General features: G+C 40.4%; 1 protein-coding gene across 1 annotated transcript; it reads left to right on the forward strand.

Annotated features, from left to right (window-relative positions):
- The first annotated feature begins 950 nt into the window (after window positions 1-950).
- Window positions 951-6636, forward strand: ints15 (integrator complex subunit 15). The gene is made up of 8 exons (XM_073491477.1): window positions 951-1023; window positions 1599-1799; window positions 1896-2117; window positions 2619-2784; window positions 2912-3189; window positions 3297-3534; window positions 4704-4743; window positions 6197-6636. Exons 2-8 carry the CDS (start codon window positions 1605-1607, stop codon window positions 6447-6449), a joined length of 1392 nt encoding a protein of 463 aa, XP_073347578.1. The 5' UTR covers window positions 951-1023; window positions 1599-1604; the 3' UTR covers window positions 6450-6636.
- The last annotated feature ends 7588 nt before the right edge of the window (window positions 6637-14224 follow it).

Consider the following 14224-nt stretch of genomic DNA (forward strand, 5'->3'; position numbering starts at 1 on the left):
CTCCGCTTTATTCCCCATCAGGCGGTCCGGTGCCTGGCGGGCACGCCCCTGTGTCGATAAGAAGGGATTACAGTGTGCCACAGTCATTTTCAATATGATATATATAGTTTCTGAAAACAACAACTTCTGTATGTGCTGCATGTTTACATCAGATGCATTTAGAGGCATAACTGTGTGATATAGTCTACTGTATACGAAATATGACAAGGTTGACTGTTAAATAAGGCATTTTTGTGGCATGATACAAAAATGTAAATACAGGTTTGTATCACAATGACACATAAAAGTCAAGTGCGTAGGCTAACGGTCAGCCAGCAGTGCTAGTCACATATTAGCATCACATACAAGACTACACACCAGCTGCTTCACCGCAAACATTTAGCTAGTTTTGTGTACTTCACAAACTACACAAAAACAAATCCAGGTGTAAATATATAAGCCCGATAAACAGGAATGTAAATGAAAGTAAACTAAGGGACAATAACAAAAGTCCTAATTTCGACGGTAAAATAGGCTAACTCACGATTTTATCTCCAAGTGGAATAAGTAATATTAACCCTTTTAATAAACAAATAAACGTTTTTTTCCTTTCATGTAATTTTAAGATATATAAAATGGCCCATTTTAAATGAGCTAATAGGCTAAATTGTAAATATCTAAATTTTCTAACAGAAATGAAGAGGCCACATTGTTTTTCCTTCAATGTAATACTGTATGAAGATATTTTTGTTAAATATTTGAAAAATACGGCTTTGTTGGGTAAAGTTGACTTGAGTTCCACCGCTTTTTTGTTTAAGTTTTTTTTCCGCTAGCATAAATGTATGCTAGCAAACAATGAAAGGAGTCTTTGTTGACATAATCAAACAGCACATGCACCGACTTCGCTACGACAATGGCAGTAGTTTTATCCCACGCAGGCTTCCGTAGAAGCAGGAAGTGGATCCGTCGTCGTTTAGAGACCATTCACTACTCTCATCATCGGCTAATTTGTATCAAGAGTATATCAAGAGCTTTATTTCACAGGTAAGAGCTTCACTTGATGTATATTTTCTCTTAGAAAGGCTGCTCCGATGATAACTAAGGCACGTGAGATTTGTCGCAGTATAGTAAATAGTCTTCTAGCTAACCTTGCTAACATTAGCTGTAGCAGGATGGAGGAGACCGACTGACTGTGGAGCTGCTCCACTTGAAAAGTGTGGAGTTACAGCTGTGACCTACAGTTTGAAACAGTTATATAAAAAAGTAGCGTTGAACTGTACTTTGTTGTTACTATTGTTGTATCAGAGTTCATTCTACAGCTGTATTTCTTCTTTGTTGTAGGGACAAGCGAACATATGCTGAGATTCAGTGCATTGTTGTGACATGTTTAGGTGCACTTAGTTTATTGAAGTTTTTCTCTGCAGCATATCATACATCTCCGACAAATTACTTCAAGACTTTGTCTACAACATCATGTCCATGTTGCATTTATTGAATTTTGAAAACAAAAGTTAACTCATTTACAGTTAAATCACCTATTTTGTAACATGTCACTCTTGAACACTCAACACCTTTGCTTGTAATCCATAAGTTTGCTGTATGGGTATTGATCTTTATAGGTGGTGATGGGTGACATCCGTCAGTCGTTGCTGCCTCGCGATGTGCTGAGTGCAGCCAAGGAGCTGCTGTACCACCTGGACATCTACATTTGTAACCTGGTGCAGTCAGGGAGGCAGCCCCCTCAGGTCGACTCCAAAACCCTGGAGCTGGTGGAGGAGTTCATTCTGCATGCACCCAAAGACAGAAACACCCCAGCCAGGGTAAACTGCGTGACCCTGAAATGCTTATAAACCAATATACAGAATATAAGCACATGAATGTGGACAGCCGATAAATTGTCTTTCTTTCTCTTTCAGAGGATGAGTGCCCTCCAGGAGCTCCAGCTGTTGGAGATCATGTGCAGCTGTTTCCAGGAACAGAGCCGCGATACTGTACGTCAGCTGATGTTCTCGGCCCTCTTCAGTCTCCAAGGCAACCAGGCAGACGAAAGTCGCATGGCACTGCTGGGCAAGCTCGTCTCTATGGCTATTGCTGTGGGCAGGGTCCCTATCTTGGAATGCGCGGCTACCTGGTTACAGGTGAGGATTCAAACAGATGTGCATTCAGATGTGTGTTTTTATGTTCCTGTTCAGGCTGACTTTATCACCCTATGTACACCTGGTATCAAAATGCGATGTTTATCCAGACATGTTGTCCAGATAACTATGAATACCTGTTAATGCAAGGTGTAAATGCATGGTGATCTAAACTGCCTGATACATCTGGAGGTTGTCCGGTTCACAATATGTTCCGATCTTTGGTGGGTGTAAATGCAATCTCCACAGCACAACACTGATACCGATATTTGTTTATAGCTAAAATGAAATAAAGTTTGTTGTTGAAATTTAGAGAGTGCGTAAGCGAAAAAGCCTAAAGAGACAATCTGGGTACAGATATTGTAATACATGTGTAAGAGGGGTGTAAGATTAATTGAGAACTTTTGTGTGATGTATTTCAGCTCCTTAGTGCTTCTCTCCATGTGTGGATTTGTGTTTGTGTATTACTGAACATCTGCCTCTGGGTGTGTTTGTGTCCTGCAGAGAACACACCGTGTGTACTGTGTGCGCCTGGCTCAGGTGCTGGTAGACGACTACTGTAGTATGGTGCCAGGCTCGGTGCCCACTCTGCAGAACATCCACAGCGCCAGTCCACGCTTCTGCTGCCAGTTCATCACTGCTGTCACCACGCTCTATGACCTCACCTCAGGTAGGTGGTGGGATTACACAAAGATCCAAAAACATCTATAAAGTGTGAATTGACCTCTGTAAACACATTTAATTTGGGCAAAAAATCCTCATAGACAAGTTGAAAATCTTTGTGCATGTCTTTTTAGAGGAGCTCACACCTCCTTCAGAACTCCTTCAGATGATTGTGTCGTGGATCCAAGATGACCCTCGTCTAGTCCTAATCACCTTCCTGAACACACCCCTCTCTGGCAGCCAGCCAATCAGCTCACTCGATGTCACACCTTTAGGAGGTTTGGTACGCTGGTGTGTCAAAGCGCCGCTGGCCTACAGGAGAGACAAAAAGCTGCCGTTGACCAATGGCACTTCTGAGAGCGAGACAGAGGTGGGGCCTCTGTTCTCTGCTCTCCATCTGAGTGTCCTACAGGTGTGTGCTGTGTTTGCTTACATCATACATTTACATTCAGGATACAGATGAAGATGAAGATAACAAAGCTATTTTCCCCTGTTGTTGTCAATCTCCTTCCACATAAGGTCTTCATGCTTTTACCAAACATATTAAATGAGAAGGGGCTGTTTGGTCGCCTGGCACTCCTCCAGATGGAGTCCCTGGCAACACTGACTTCTGACCTCTCCAGGCTGTTGGACCAGGCCGACAAGCACACACACACGTCATCTGCCGACACACAGGCTCTGTCCCAGCTGACCCTGGACCGGCTTGCACAGGCCTTGCAGGTGGCCATGGCCAATGGAGCCCTGCTCTGCGCGAGAGGTAAGACTGAAAAAGTTAATGGCTGGAAAGATAAGAGTGGTGCAGAAGTAGAGGCTAGAAAAGTGGATGGAGGAGAAGAATTGGATTTACATTTTAGGTAAAATTCCTGCTTTGTCATGGATTTACGCAAAGTCCTCAGTAGCTTCCCTTATATTTTGAAGTTGAGTTTAGTTAAAAAAAATAAAAATAAATAGGCATTCAAAACAGAACCAATATGCTTGAAGCTATACATTTTACTTCCTGTTAGTATTTTCATGAATGAAAGCTGAAGCTTTTTCAATTTTAAAAGGGAGAAATCAGTTTTTCACATAAGCTTCAAAATTTCCACATGTTTTGTTGTAGACCTGCAAAGCACAGCAACTTATGAAAAGTTACAGATTTGAGGTGCACTATGCAGTTCTGGGAAAGAAATTTTAGGGCACACTCACTCTAGGCAATCTGTACCGTGCCCAAGCATGTTTGACCCCCAAAGTCCAGTTTGTTTGACTAGTGTGAGCGCTCCGTACCATGCTCAAGCACAGAACATTTTCTTAGCCCTGGCATGGTTGGAAGGTTATCATGCACGGGTGCACAACGTGGACACATATGTACAAGAGGTAACCGTGCTCAGGCCCAGTTGGGGCCGGAGCAATGTCAATGGAGGACAGCGCGGGGGGGACTGGGGAGGAAGGACAATCATGCTTCAGCATGGTACGGAGTGAGTGCGCCCTTAATCAGAAGAGAAAAATGATCTTCACTGAGTGATTTTTTTTTTTTTTTTTTTTTGCCTAAAAAAACTAAATAAACAAACTCTCTTTGTTTTCATGACTGAACTAAACAAACTGACCTTAAAGGACAACACCGTTTTCATACTTTTGTACTGTTTATTTGTGGCGGACCCTGCCACCTTTCTAGCTTCAAACAGTGTTCTGGGGACCTTATTTTCCTCTGAGAACAGCTTGTTTATTCAGTTATGGAAAAAATAAATATTTTTGAGTTTGTATTATTACCTCACTAATGTTGTAAATATTAAAATTCTGAGTTTGAATTTCTTCTTCAAAACTACACAGCGCCCCTTTAATTGATGACTAAATAACTGATTACTTGGTTTGATTGCTTGTCACATGGATTGTCTCATGATGCTGTGGTGTGATGTTTGGTGCTTATGTAATGCTGCTTTATCTCTACAGAGGACCTGAGAGCCATCTGTTCCCGCCTCCCACACAACAAGTAAGAACCGTTTATTTTCCTTTACCTTGTAACAATTTCCAAAGCCTACATGGTTTCAGCTGGAACTATTTAATTCATTCAACCGTTATTCAAATCTTGAAGATCCACTGACTTCAATCATGTTGAGAGTCCACTTAAAACTGAATAAGCACAACAGGAGAACACGGTTAAAAATAGTTACATTCAGAAGTAGAGTAGTTTGATCATGGTTCAAGCAACAGTTCAACCAAAAACCAAGATTCAGTCATTGCTACTACTACAGCTGCTACTCACCCCCATGCCCATGGAAAGTTAGGTGAAGATTCACAGTACACAAAACATTTTTGGAGCTTTACAGCGCAAGAAATTAACCCCCCCCCCCCCCCCCCCCCCCCCCCCCCCATTTAGCCAAAAACTTTCACACCCTGTCTGTCTGTGTGTGCAGCACAAGAAGAAAAAACACTAAAATGCGGTTTTCCCAAATGCGGGACTTTGAGCTTGAGCCAATCACTTCAGCAAGTCAAATACAGACTATGGGATCAGGTTGAGATTTTGTAAACTCACCAGATAATTTACAGATAAAAATAAAACCATTTTAGTTTAACACTGTAACTTTCATTCAAATACAGATTGAATTCCTGTAATTTAAGTTGGGAAATGAAAGGTTGAGACATATCTGATGACATACGAGGCTTTTTGTCCTTTAAATATAGTGCTGTACTCACCCTGTTGTATACTGAATGTGCTGACAACACATGCGCCTTTTCTACCAACATGAAACTGGTTCTGTTTCACTTCACTCAACTAATTTTGAACTGTTTCGAGCATTGTGACTAAAAATAAATTGGTTTGGAGCCTAAATAGTTGGTGCCGAGCTGGAACCAAAAAAAACAGCAGGTCTTCCATTATCTGAAGCAAGATGCCCTCCATTGATGACGCAGGTTTTGAGCAGGACCATTCTTATCAAGGATGCGTCATCCTTGATAAGAATGGTCCTACTCAAAACTGGTGGAAACACCTGCTGGTTTGTTAGACAGCAGCAAGTTTGCAAGATTCTTGAATGGAACCAGTTCAAGAACCAGAGCCAATGAGGTGGTTGATTTTAGAACCACCACATTGCTGTAGTGAGCATACTGGCAAAGGTTGTCGCACAGTCAGGTTGATTCCACAAAGGCATACTTTTGTTTACGTATAGTTAATGTAAAGTACATATCACTATAAAAACACAAATTCTGAATTATTTTACTTACATAAAGAGGCATGTTTAAGAACAGTAATCCAGTATTGAAGCTCAAAAAATCATAATCAGACTACAACTGTGCAGATGCTCACTGATAAAAGAATCTCTAGTTGAATCTAAGTGTAGTTTTGTTGGGGCCTTTGTATTTTGGATGTGTCCTGGTTGTTGTTGAGACGTGTACAACATTTGCTTAAACATTTCCCTTTCCTCCTCTTCATCTCTTTCCATCTCCAGTTTGCTCCAGCTGGTGTTGTCAGGCCCGGTGATGTACTACAACAACATCCACACGCCTCCGCTGGCCTTCAGCCCGCACGCAGCTCACTCACCCATCGCCTCGCACCCCCCACACCCAGCACACCCAGTACACCCTGCACACCCTGCACATGCCCCACACACACCTCTAGCCGCCCACTCATCCTCTCACCCTCAGTACCCCGCTCAGCCTTTCATGACGGGGATGCCGTTCCCCTTCAGACCCAGCCACTAAAGGAAACTCATTCGCAGATGTGAAGCTGTGTGTGTGCGTGTGTGTGGATGTTGGTCAATGAGGTTTGTTGTCTGCGTGTTGGAGTGTGTGAGTGATGTATTATGTATTATGGTGTTAATAAGCAGATTTTTCTGTGCAGCAGACTGTGAGGCTAACATGTCTGTCCAATAAATATTTTTTTATCTCACTCCGGGTGTTGTTCTCTGTAATGACCACATGTGGTCACTGTCATCCTACTCCCAGCTGCAAACACAGCTTTCAAATGTCAGGTACAAATTTCAGGGCTTTATTTCGAAACTGGCATGGATAGAGAACTCTGCCACAGGCTTAAGTATGCTTAATGCAAATTATTATGTGCTCTGCTCTATTTTTACACTATGAACAAGAGATAAAGATCTGTTTAATGTGGAAAAATTATGCTTGCGTGGGTAGAAACAGAATATTCATTAGTGCACTTAACCAAACTGCTTGTTACAATCAGCACCATGAATGACAGTTAAAGTTAGAAAATAAAGTGGAACAGGGAGATACAGAAAAAGGTCTTACATGATTTGAGCCATGAGCGTGCAGGTACACCCACTGCCACGAGGCTACATGACTCATACTGAAAACAAAAGTATTAAATAAATATCTAAAGGTAGACTGTTTGCCTCTGTACAAACCAACGTGTGTCGTTATATAACCAAAGATGTCAGAGCCAAGCCCTGTGTGCATAAGCTTGGCCCCTGTTATTGGAAAGATAGCATATCGTTCGTCAGCAGCACACCAGAAGATGCTTGACCCTCCCTGGGACCCTGTCTGCCCTCATCCAGGATGAGAATTGCATCATCCATAGTAGTCGTCAGAGCGTCATTCATGGCCGCCTTTTACTTTATTTTTATCTATTTAAGTACACTGCACAAAGGTTTAAAACAAGTAGGCACTGTTTTTTTTTAACCTTTAACTACTTCCTCATAATCTTTTATGCATCTCTGCGCGTGCTGAGAAGGAAATAAAGATTCTGAGAGATGCCTTTGTTGGCTCTCACATGCTATTGTTCCCATTACAGATCATCACTTCCTTCTTTTTTTTACTAGAAGTGTCTCAGGGTGGTGCAGCTGTAAATGCTTACAGAAGAACTGTGCCAAGATCAACTCAGATCAACATCTACATGCAGTACCATCTTTGGATTCCAGCTGTCACTTCACTTTGTTTCAGCTACTGTTTAAGGCTGATTGTTCACGCACTGTAGATTGTACTGTCCCCCCCTGCAGAGCTCATGGGTGGGACAGTGATAAAGATATCTGTTCTGGGACAGAGATGTGTTACTGTTAGGTTGACGGAGGGTGACAGGAGATAATATTCGAGTGAAGAAGGCAGGATCGAAGAGGGAGTGTGTTCATACTGAAGAGTGTGTGAGGTTTGGTCCAAGAAATCATACAGGAGCTGCCAGTGGTGGAATGTAACTAAGTACATTCACTCAGTTACAGATTACAACATTTAAGGTACTTGCACTCTACCTGAGTGTTTCCATTTTATCATCTCAGAGGCAAATATCATACCTTTAACTGAATGTTAAAGCTGAAGCTAATTAATCCATTTGAAAACCCTGTTGGATTAGCTGGAAAATGAATTGTCACAAAGCTGAATACAGGCCTGTGTTTCTGAAAACAAGTTGTCTTTATGATTCTCGGAGATATGTGGTTTTCACAGGACAGCCATGCTACAAATATCTGATGATCTTATAGAATATGATAAAACTGCTGTAGATCAAACTAGCCAACAGTATACAAAGTAGTTAAATGAACTCAACATTAAAGGTGCTATATGTAAGTTTACTCTCTGTCTCCACCTGTAATTTGCACTCTTGACACACAATCTAGCTTGTGCACCCACTTCCGATAGAATGCCTGCTAAGTGAAGTGTAGTAATCAGAAGTGAAGGTTTCGGCTTTAATAGGTTGTAAATAACGTCTTTCAAATCAATTTGGGATCTCAGGGCTTCCTGCAACACTGTTTTGCTGCAGAGCTTCAGACATTTTCGTGTTTGTGGACATTGAAACTTCACCCGACTTCTCATCCACATGGGGGTGAGAAGATAATGACTAAATTTTAATGTGGGGGCAAATTTATCCTTTAATGCAGCAGTAATATTAATCCAAAAGCGATTAGTACTTTTTTCTGATACTTTAAGTACTTGCATTCTTCTATGCAATGCAATGCGAATGCAATTTAATGCAAGACTTTTATTAGCTGTGGAGTATTTTCACAGTGTGGTTCTTTCACTTATAGAATCAGACTCGATCAGTCTTCCAGATTCTGTGTGCTATATCGTCAAAATCACCTCAAAATGATCTTTGACTTTCAACCTAATATATCTGGAAACTGTATGAACAGACGTGGCTCTGACAGCGTGAACACAGTTCACAGTACCTCCTTTTGTCTTCTGCACCTTGTAAATGATTTTGCCAGAGCACCATGACACCAAATGTGCAGACCACAACCGGTTTTGTCTGCACAGTTACATGTAGTTCTAAGTGGGGTTCAGTAGAAAACTTGGATTGGGTTGGTCCACGTCGCCCTTGCAGGTGTGTGTTGTGGTTGTCTGTCTGGTTTAGCAGCTGCAGAAACATGGTTTCCTGTGGCAACCCCCCCTCCACCCCCCCCAAAAAAAACAACCTCTGAAGGCCAAACACCAAACCAGATTCACAATAACTTTTCAAGCCAACCATAAACCAGATGGGTGAAGTTGGATTTTGAGTCACTCTGAATTGAGCCCATGAATATCTGCTCTGCTCTGGCATTTATCAGATGAATGTCACAGTGAGGTTTTAAGCTTCAAATTCAAAGCCCTGAAACAGATTAATGCTTGAAATAACATGAAGCAGAAATAGAGACGAGTGCAAAACTGATGTTCACTCACTCCTTCCCCTCTTTATTGTGATTTTGCATAGCTACAGCACAGGTGTCCAGTGGTTCATCTTTACACTTCCTCATCATCAACACAAGAGCAGGAAACAGTCTAAAAGTACCTGCAGTTTCAGAATCAACTGAGCACATGATGATACAAAAGTATAATTCAATTTTGCAAATGAGAAGACACGAAAAAGACAAAGAATAAAAACACATTTCTTTCACCTGACTGCTTTGATTCATGTAAATATGTGAATATGTACAGTATACAGCATGAGGTATCATTAACAGGCTTGTTTTGTCAGATCCTACAATGTAAGACTCTAAAAGATTATAGGTCCAGCTGTGGTCGACGTAGAGACTGGCCTCATTTACTTTTCTCAAAGAAAGGATCACCACTGCTGAGTTTACATCCTGGAAAGCCTGATCTCATAATTGACTTCACCTAAACAAAAAGATCTCTGAGTGTTAGCTGTTTTCTGAGAGGACATAAAACAGTTTTTAAATGGGATTTAGCAGCGTTATGGGAAACGGAAGATGTTTTTCTCTCATACGGTCCTGACCGCCCTGCGTCTTTTGGTGTAATCAGTCATGGTTCATGACGTGTGTTTATGTGTTTTGCAAAGGAACAACTCTGCCTCTTACAGAAACTTAAAAAGGCCCATTCCTGTGGCTTGGTTCTTACATGGTCCAGGACGGGAAGGCTCTGCAGCAGGTGAGTAAAATTGCCCAGAACATCACTGGTACCCATCTACTGAGCATCAGTGATATCGGTGAGTTGAGGTGCCTACACAGACCCTAAAGGATTTTAAAAGACAACACCCATCCCAGCCACACTCTGTTCACCTTGCTGCCATCTGGCAAAAGATATGGAATTATCCACTGTCACACCACCAGACTGCTACTCCTCAGGCTGTGAGACTCCTCAATTCATCCTCCGCACTCCACATATATGACTTATTATTTAGTCATCCATTTATATAATCTTAATTAGTTAGTAGCATAAAGGAAAAACTAATATTTCATTGTACAACCTTGTATTGCATAATAACCAGTAGTGGACTCATTATGTTTGAGGGGCAGGGGCAAAAAAAAAATAAAAAGGGCACCCGCTGTATGTGGTGGGGCGACAGTGTGTAGAAAGAGCACTAGAAGGGCACCCTAGAGGACACTAGATCATGTTTTAATTTGCAAGTCCACCAGTGATAATGACTAATGAATAAATCTTGTATCTTGAACAAGAAGTAGGTACATGCTAACATGCTAATACAAAAAAGGCTAACATGCTAATGTTCGGCAGGTAATATTTAAAACGTCACACATTTGCTAATTAGCACTACACACAATTTACAGGGGCGGCTAGTGGGAATGTAAACATGTAATATAAATAACAATAAACCAAAGTCTTGGGCTAACCGAAAATTAATCTGATGATGGCGTTAGATAAAAAATCTTGGCTTTTCTCAAGTCAGTACAACTTACCCTATATAGACTATGCTGTAAAGACATTTCACTCTAGATTGAAAATGTAAATCTCAAAGTGGCGCTAGCTTGAGGATCATAAAATGTATTAGGATACATCACATGTTGTGCTAATCACTAGTAGATAACAAGCTTTTTTACCGAATCATTTGACCTGCTGGTGTCACACAATGAAAAGTCAGTCAATCACAAAGTCATTTCAGTTCATTCTTTGGGGAACCTAAATATCTGTAGCAAACTGCAATCCATTGAATAATTGTGGATATACACTCAGTGTTCACTTTATGAGGTACACCTGTACAGTCTAATGCAACCAAATACAACTGTTGTGCCATAAAGTCTACTATGCGTATAATGTTCATCATTGAGGTCATAGTTGATACTATTCTGTTCCTTTTTCCGTCAATATCAGCAAAGGCTGAAGATTATGAGCCCCTTAGGGCAGGGCTGTTGTATTGGACTGCATTAAATTGTACAGGTATACCAAATTAAGTGGTAGCTAGACGAGTGATACTGGTTCCCTAAGAGTGGCCAAATCTATTCTGCCATTATACAACTCAGGAGGAAGTGAAGATGTTAATAGTTAACAATACAATCTCTTATCTAACGTCTCTTTGTTAGAGTGAGATAAGTCTAATTAGTCAGTTAACTGTTAACATTCTGGCTTCCTCCTGAGTTGTATAATAGCAGAATGGATTTAGCCTCTATTGTGTCATTAATTTAGGGAGCCAGTATCACTCATCTAGCTACCACTGAAATATTTCATTTGATTTGCGCTTCTTCTTTGGACTACACTCGATGGTTCAATGCTTATATATATATATATATATACACACACATATATATATATACATATATATATATATACATACATATATATTAAAAGTAACATTATGAAAATGACTCACTAAAGAGGATGTTTTCACAAGAAGAGAAGGGAACTAAACTGTTGCATGAGGTGTTTCTAAATCATTTGGTCTTGCAGCCTCCTGAGTCTGTGTGTGCATATCGAAGGCGACATGCTGTGTTTCTTAGTACATTCTTAAAAAAGTCCACAAATTTCCAGTTAAAGTTCATGACCACCTTCACCTTGCATTTCTATTATCTTTTTAAGAAAACATTTCCTCTTCTGTTTTTGCACAGTTGGAGTATTGTTACAGTGTCATGAGTGGCAGCTACAGATATTGTGGAAATCTGTTGGCTTGCTGTGCTGCTCACCTCTCATACATTTACCCCAGTTAACAATTCAGCCAAACAACAGGTTGGGGCATTATTACATGTTGCTCAACAGCAGTATGACCTCGTCGGTGTCAAGTAATGATCACACAGAAAATAAGAGACAATAAAATCTGCAGACAGTCTCTATGGTGACTTTACATTCTTGGCCTGCGACCACATGAAACTACAACAACGACTTGCTGTGAAAAATGCCGTTGAACTTTAAGAGCTCTAAATCGATGCCGCTGTTTCTAAGAGAGGACAGAAATGAATTCCCATCACGTCCACTGTTTTGTTTAGCAGGAGATATACAGTAGCTTTATAAGTGAATCTCGGGAAACAAACCTGCATGTTCTTGGACTTTAATGTGGTTTTCGTTGAATATAGAAAATATAGGTCTTCTGAGTCACATCGGCCCCCACCTGAAATGTCAAAGCAATGATAGAAAGTGACCCGCAATGTGGGAAAAGTATGCTGTGGGAAAATTATTAAAAAGTGAGCTCACACCCCCCAATGACTGGTTTGCACAAATTACACGTTAGCAGCCTGGCACTGGGCATAAACATGTGATTACTGCAGATACCCAAAAGAGCAATTACAGGGTCAGTTACACAACCTTACGAAGGCTGTTTTGGTTAAATAATCAATAATTAAGAGTGCTGGTAAATAAATGGGATTGCAAAACCAGCTATTAAAAAAACTAAAAGGAACCAGCTGTTTACAAAGATTTACTAATAATTTACCACCACTGGCGACAGCTTTGCCCCTACCCACCTCAGATGCCCAATCACAGGGCTGTAGATTTGTCAACCCTGTCTGTATGAACAAAACATTAGTTTTATAATAACCAAACTATCAATATTGTCTCAATGTGAAGCTGTTGGAATAAGAGTTTTGTTTTTCTGTTATGTAGAGGCAAATCAAACTACCTCTGTCTTTGCAGTAAGTTACCAGTGTTGGCTTCAGCAGGTTTCAAAGTCTTGTACTTAAAGCCTCAGTTGTATAATACTGCATTACTTCTGCATAGTAGAAGAAGTGAGTTGGAATGTTCCCAGACAACTTAACTGGAAAAAATATGTGCGTCTGACTTAGTCAGCACACTGGTGACCAAACTAAATAGGCCTGCACTTCCTTTCCTTTCCTAGAGCTGATATTTTCACAGCTGCAGCACAAAGAAAACACTATTTTGCACAGACTGTGGGGTCTGAAACATTAACATTCGTAGGCACACTGGTGTTATGTTTGTTCACATTTCAAGGCCAGCAGCAGATGGAAGTCGCCGATTTGTCTGTGACACACTGAGGGTCATTTAAGGTAATCCATGACTGACATGAACCGGAGGATTCTTCCTAAAACAAATAATGGTAACACGAATGTTAAAAAAATAACTGAAATTATTAACAGAATGCGAACACATAACAGTTAAGACGTTACAGTATGTCGAAGACGTCTTTGTATTGTATTGCAGATATATCTATGAAAGTTAGCATGCTAACCAGCTAGCCCCGAGCCAGTTTACCTCAAGTGGGGATAGTCTAGTAGTAAAAGAGTCCGCTAATACGGCAGCTGGCTTCAAGGTTAACTGGGTTTACTAGCTAACGCCAGCTACAGTTAGCAGCAGTTAGCGGTTATTTTGTTGATATGTCACCCTCTATTTTTTTGGAGTATGAATTTGACAGGTGGTCAATTCTTACATAGTGCACCTTTAATGGTTATTTCAGTGTTAACAAACACCATTTATTGAGCAATTGTTTATTGTAAAGTTGAACGTAATCCTTTACAATTGCTTAATAAATGGGTTTTAAAGCATTTCCTTGTTTGTTCAAATAACTATTAACTAAAGTTTAATTAACATTAAAATTACCATCTATTCATGATGGTGCTTATAAAGTGTTACCATCTCAGTATTTATTACTTTGTGATTGATTTAATGTATCCCTCTTGGTATAGCTATAATATTTGTGTAGGCCTCGTAGACAATTATTCCTATGGCCACATTGAAATAAAGGTGTCAAATAAATGTAGTGCAGTCCAAAGTGCAATATTTTCCTAAGAAATGTAGTTCGCTAGAGGTATTCAGTTGTATAAAATGGAGATTCTTGTAAATAGTACCTTGAAATTGTTGTTCAAAGTAAACTGTTACTTATGAAAGTAAACTGTTAATTATGACTCATTTCCAGAGAA

This window comes from Pagrus major, chromosome 21 (assembly GCF_040436345.1).
Source record: "Pagrus major chromosome 21, Pma_NU_1.0".
NCBI lineage: Eukaryota > Metazoa > Chordata > Actinopteri > Spariformes > Sparidae > Pagrus > Pagrus major.

What these genes read in the sequence shown, in the direction of transcription:
- ints15 (XM_073491477.1), top strand. Translation starts at nt 1,605, where the DNA reads ATGGGTGACATCCGTCAGTCGTTGCTGCCTCGCGATGTGCTGAGTGCA. An exon ending in TCCATCTGAGTGTCCTACAG is followed by an intron (nt 3,190 to 3,296) that starts GTGTGTGCTGTG and finishes CTTCCACATAAG; the next exon opens with GTCTTCATGCTTTTACCAAA. An exon ending in AGCCCTGCTCTGCGCGAGAG is followed by an intron (nt 3,535 to 4,703) that starts GTAAGACTGAAA and finishes TTATCTCTACAG; the next exon opens with AGGACCTGAGAGCCATCTGT.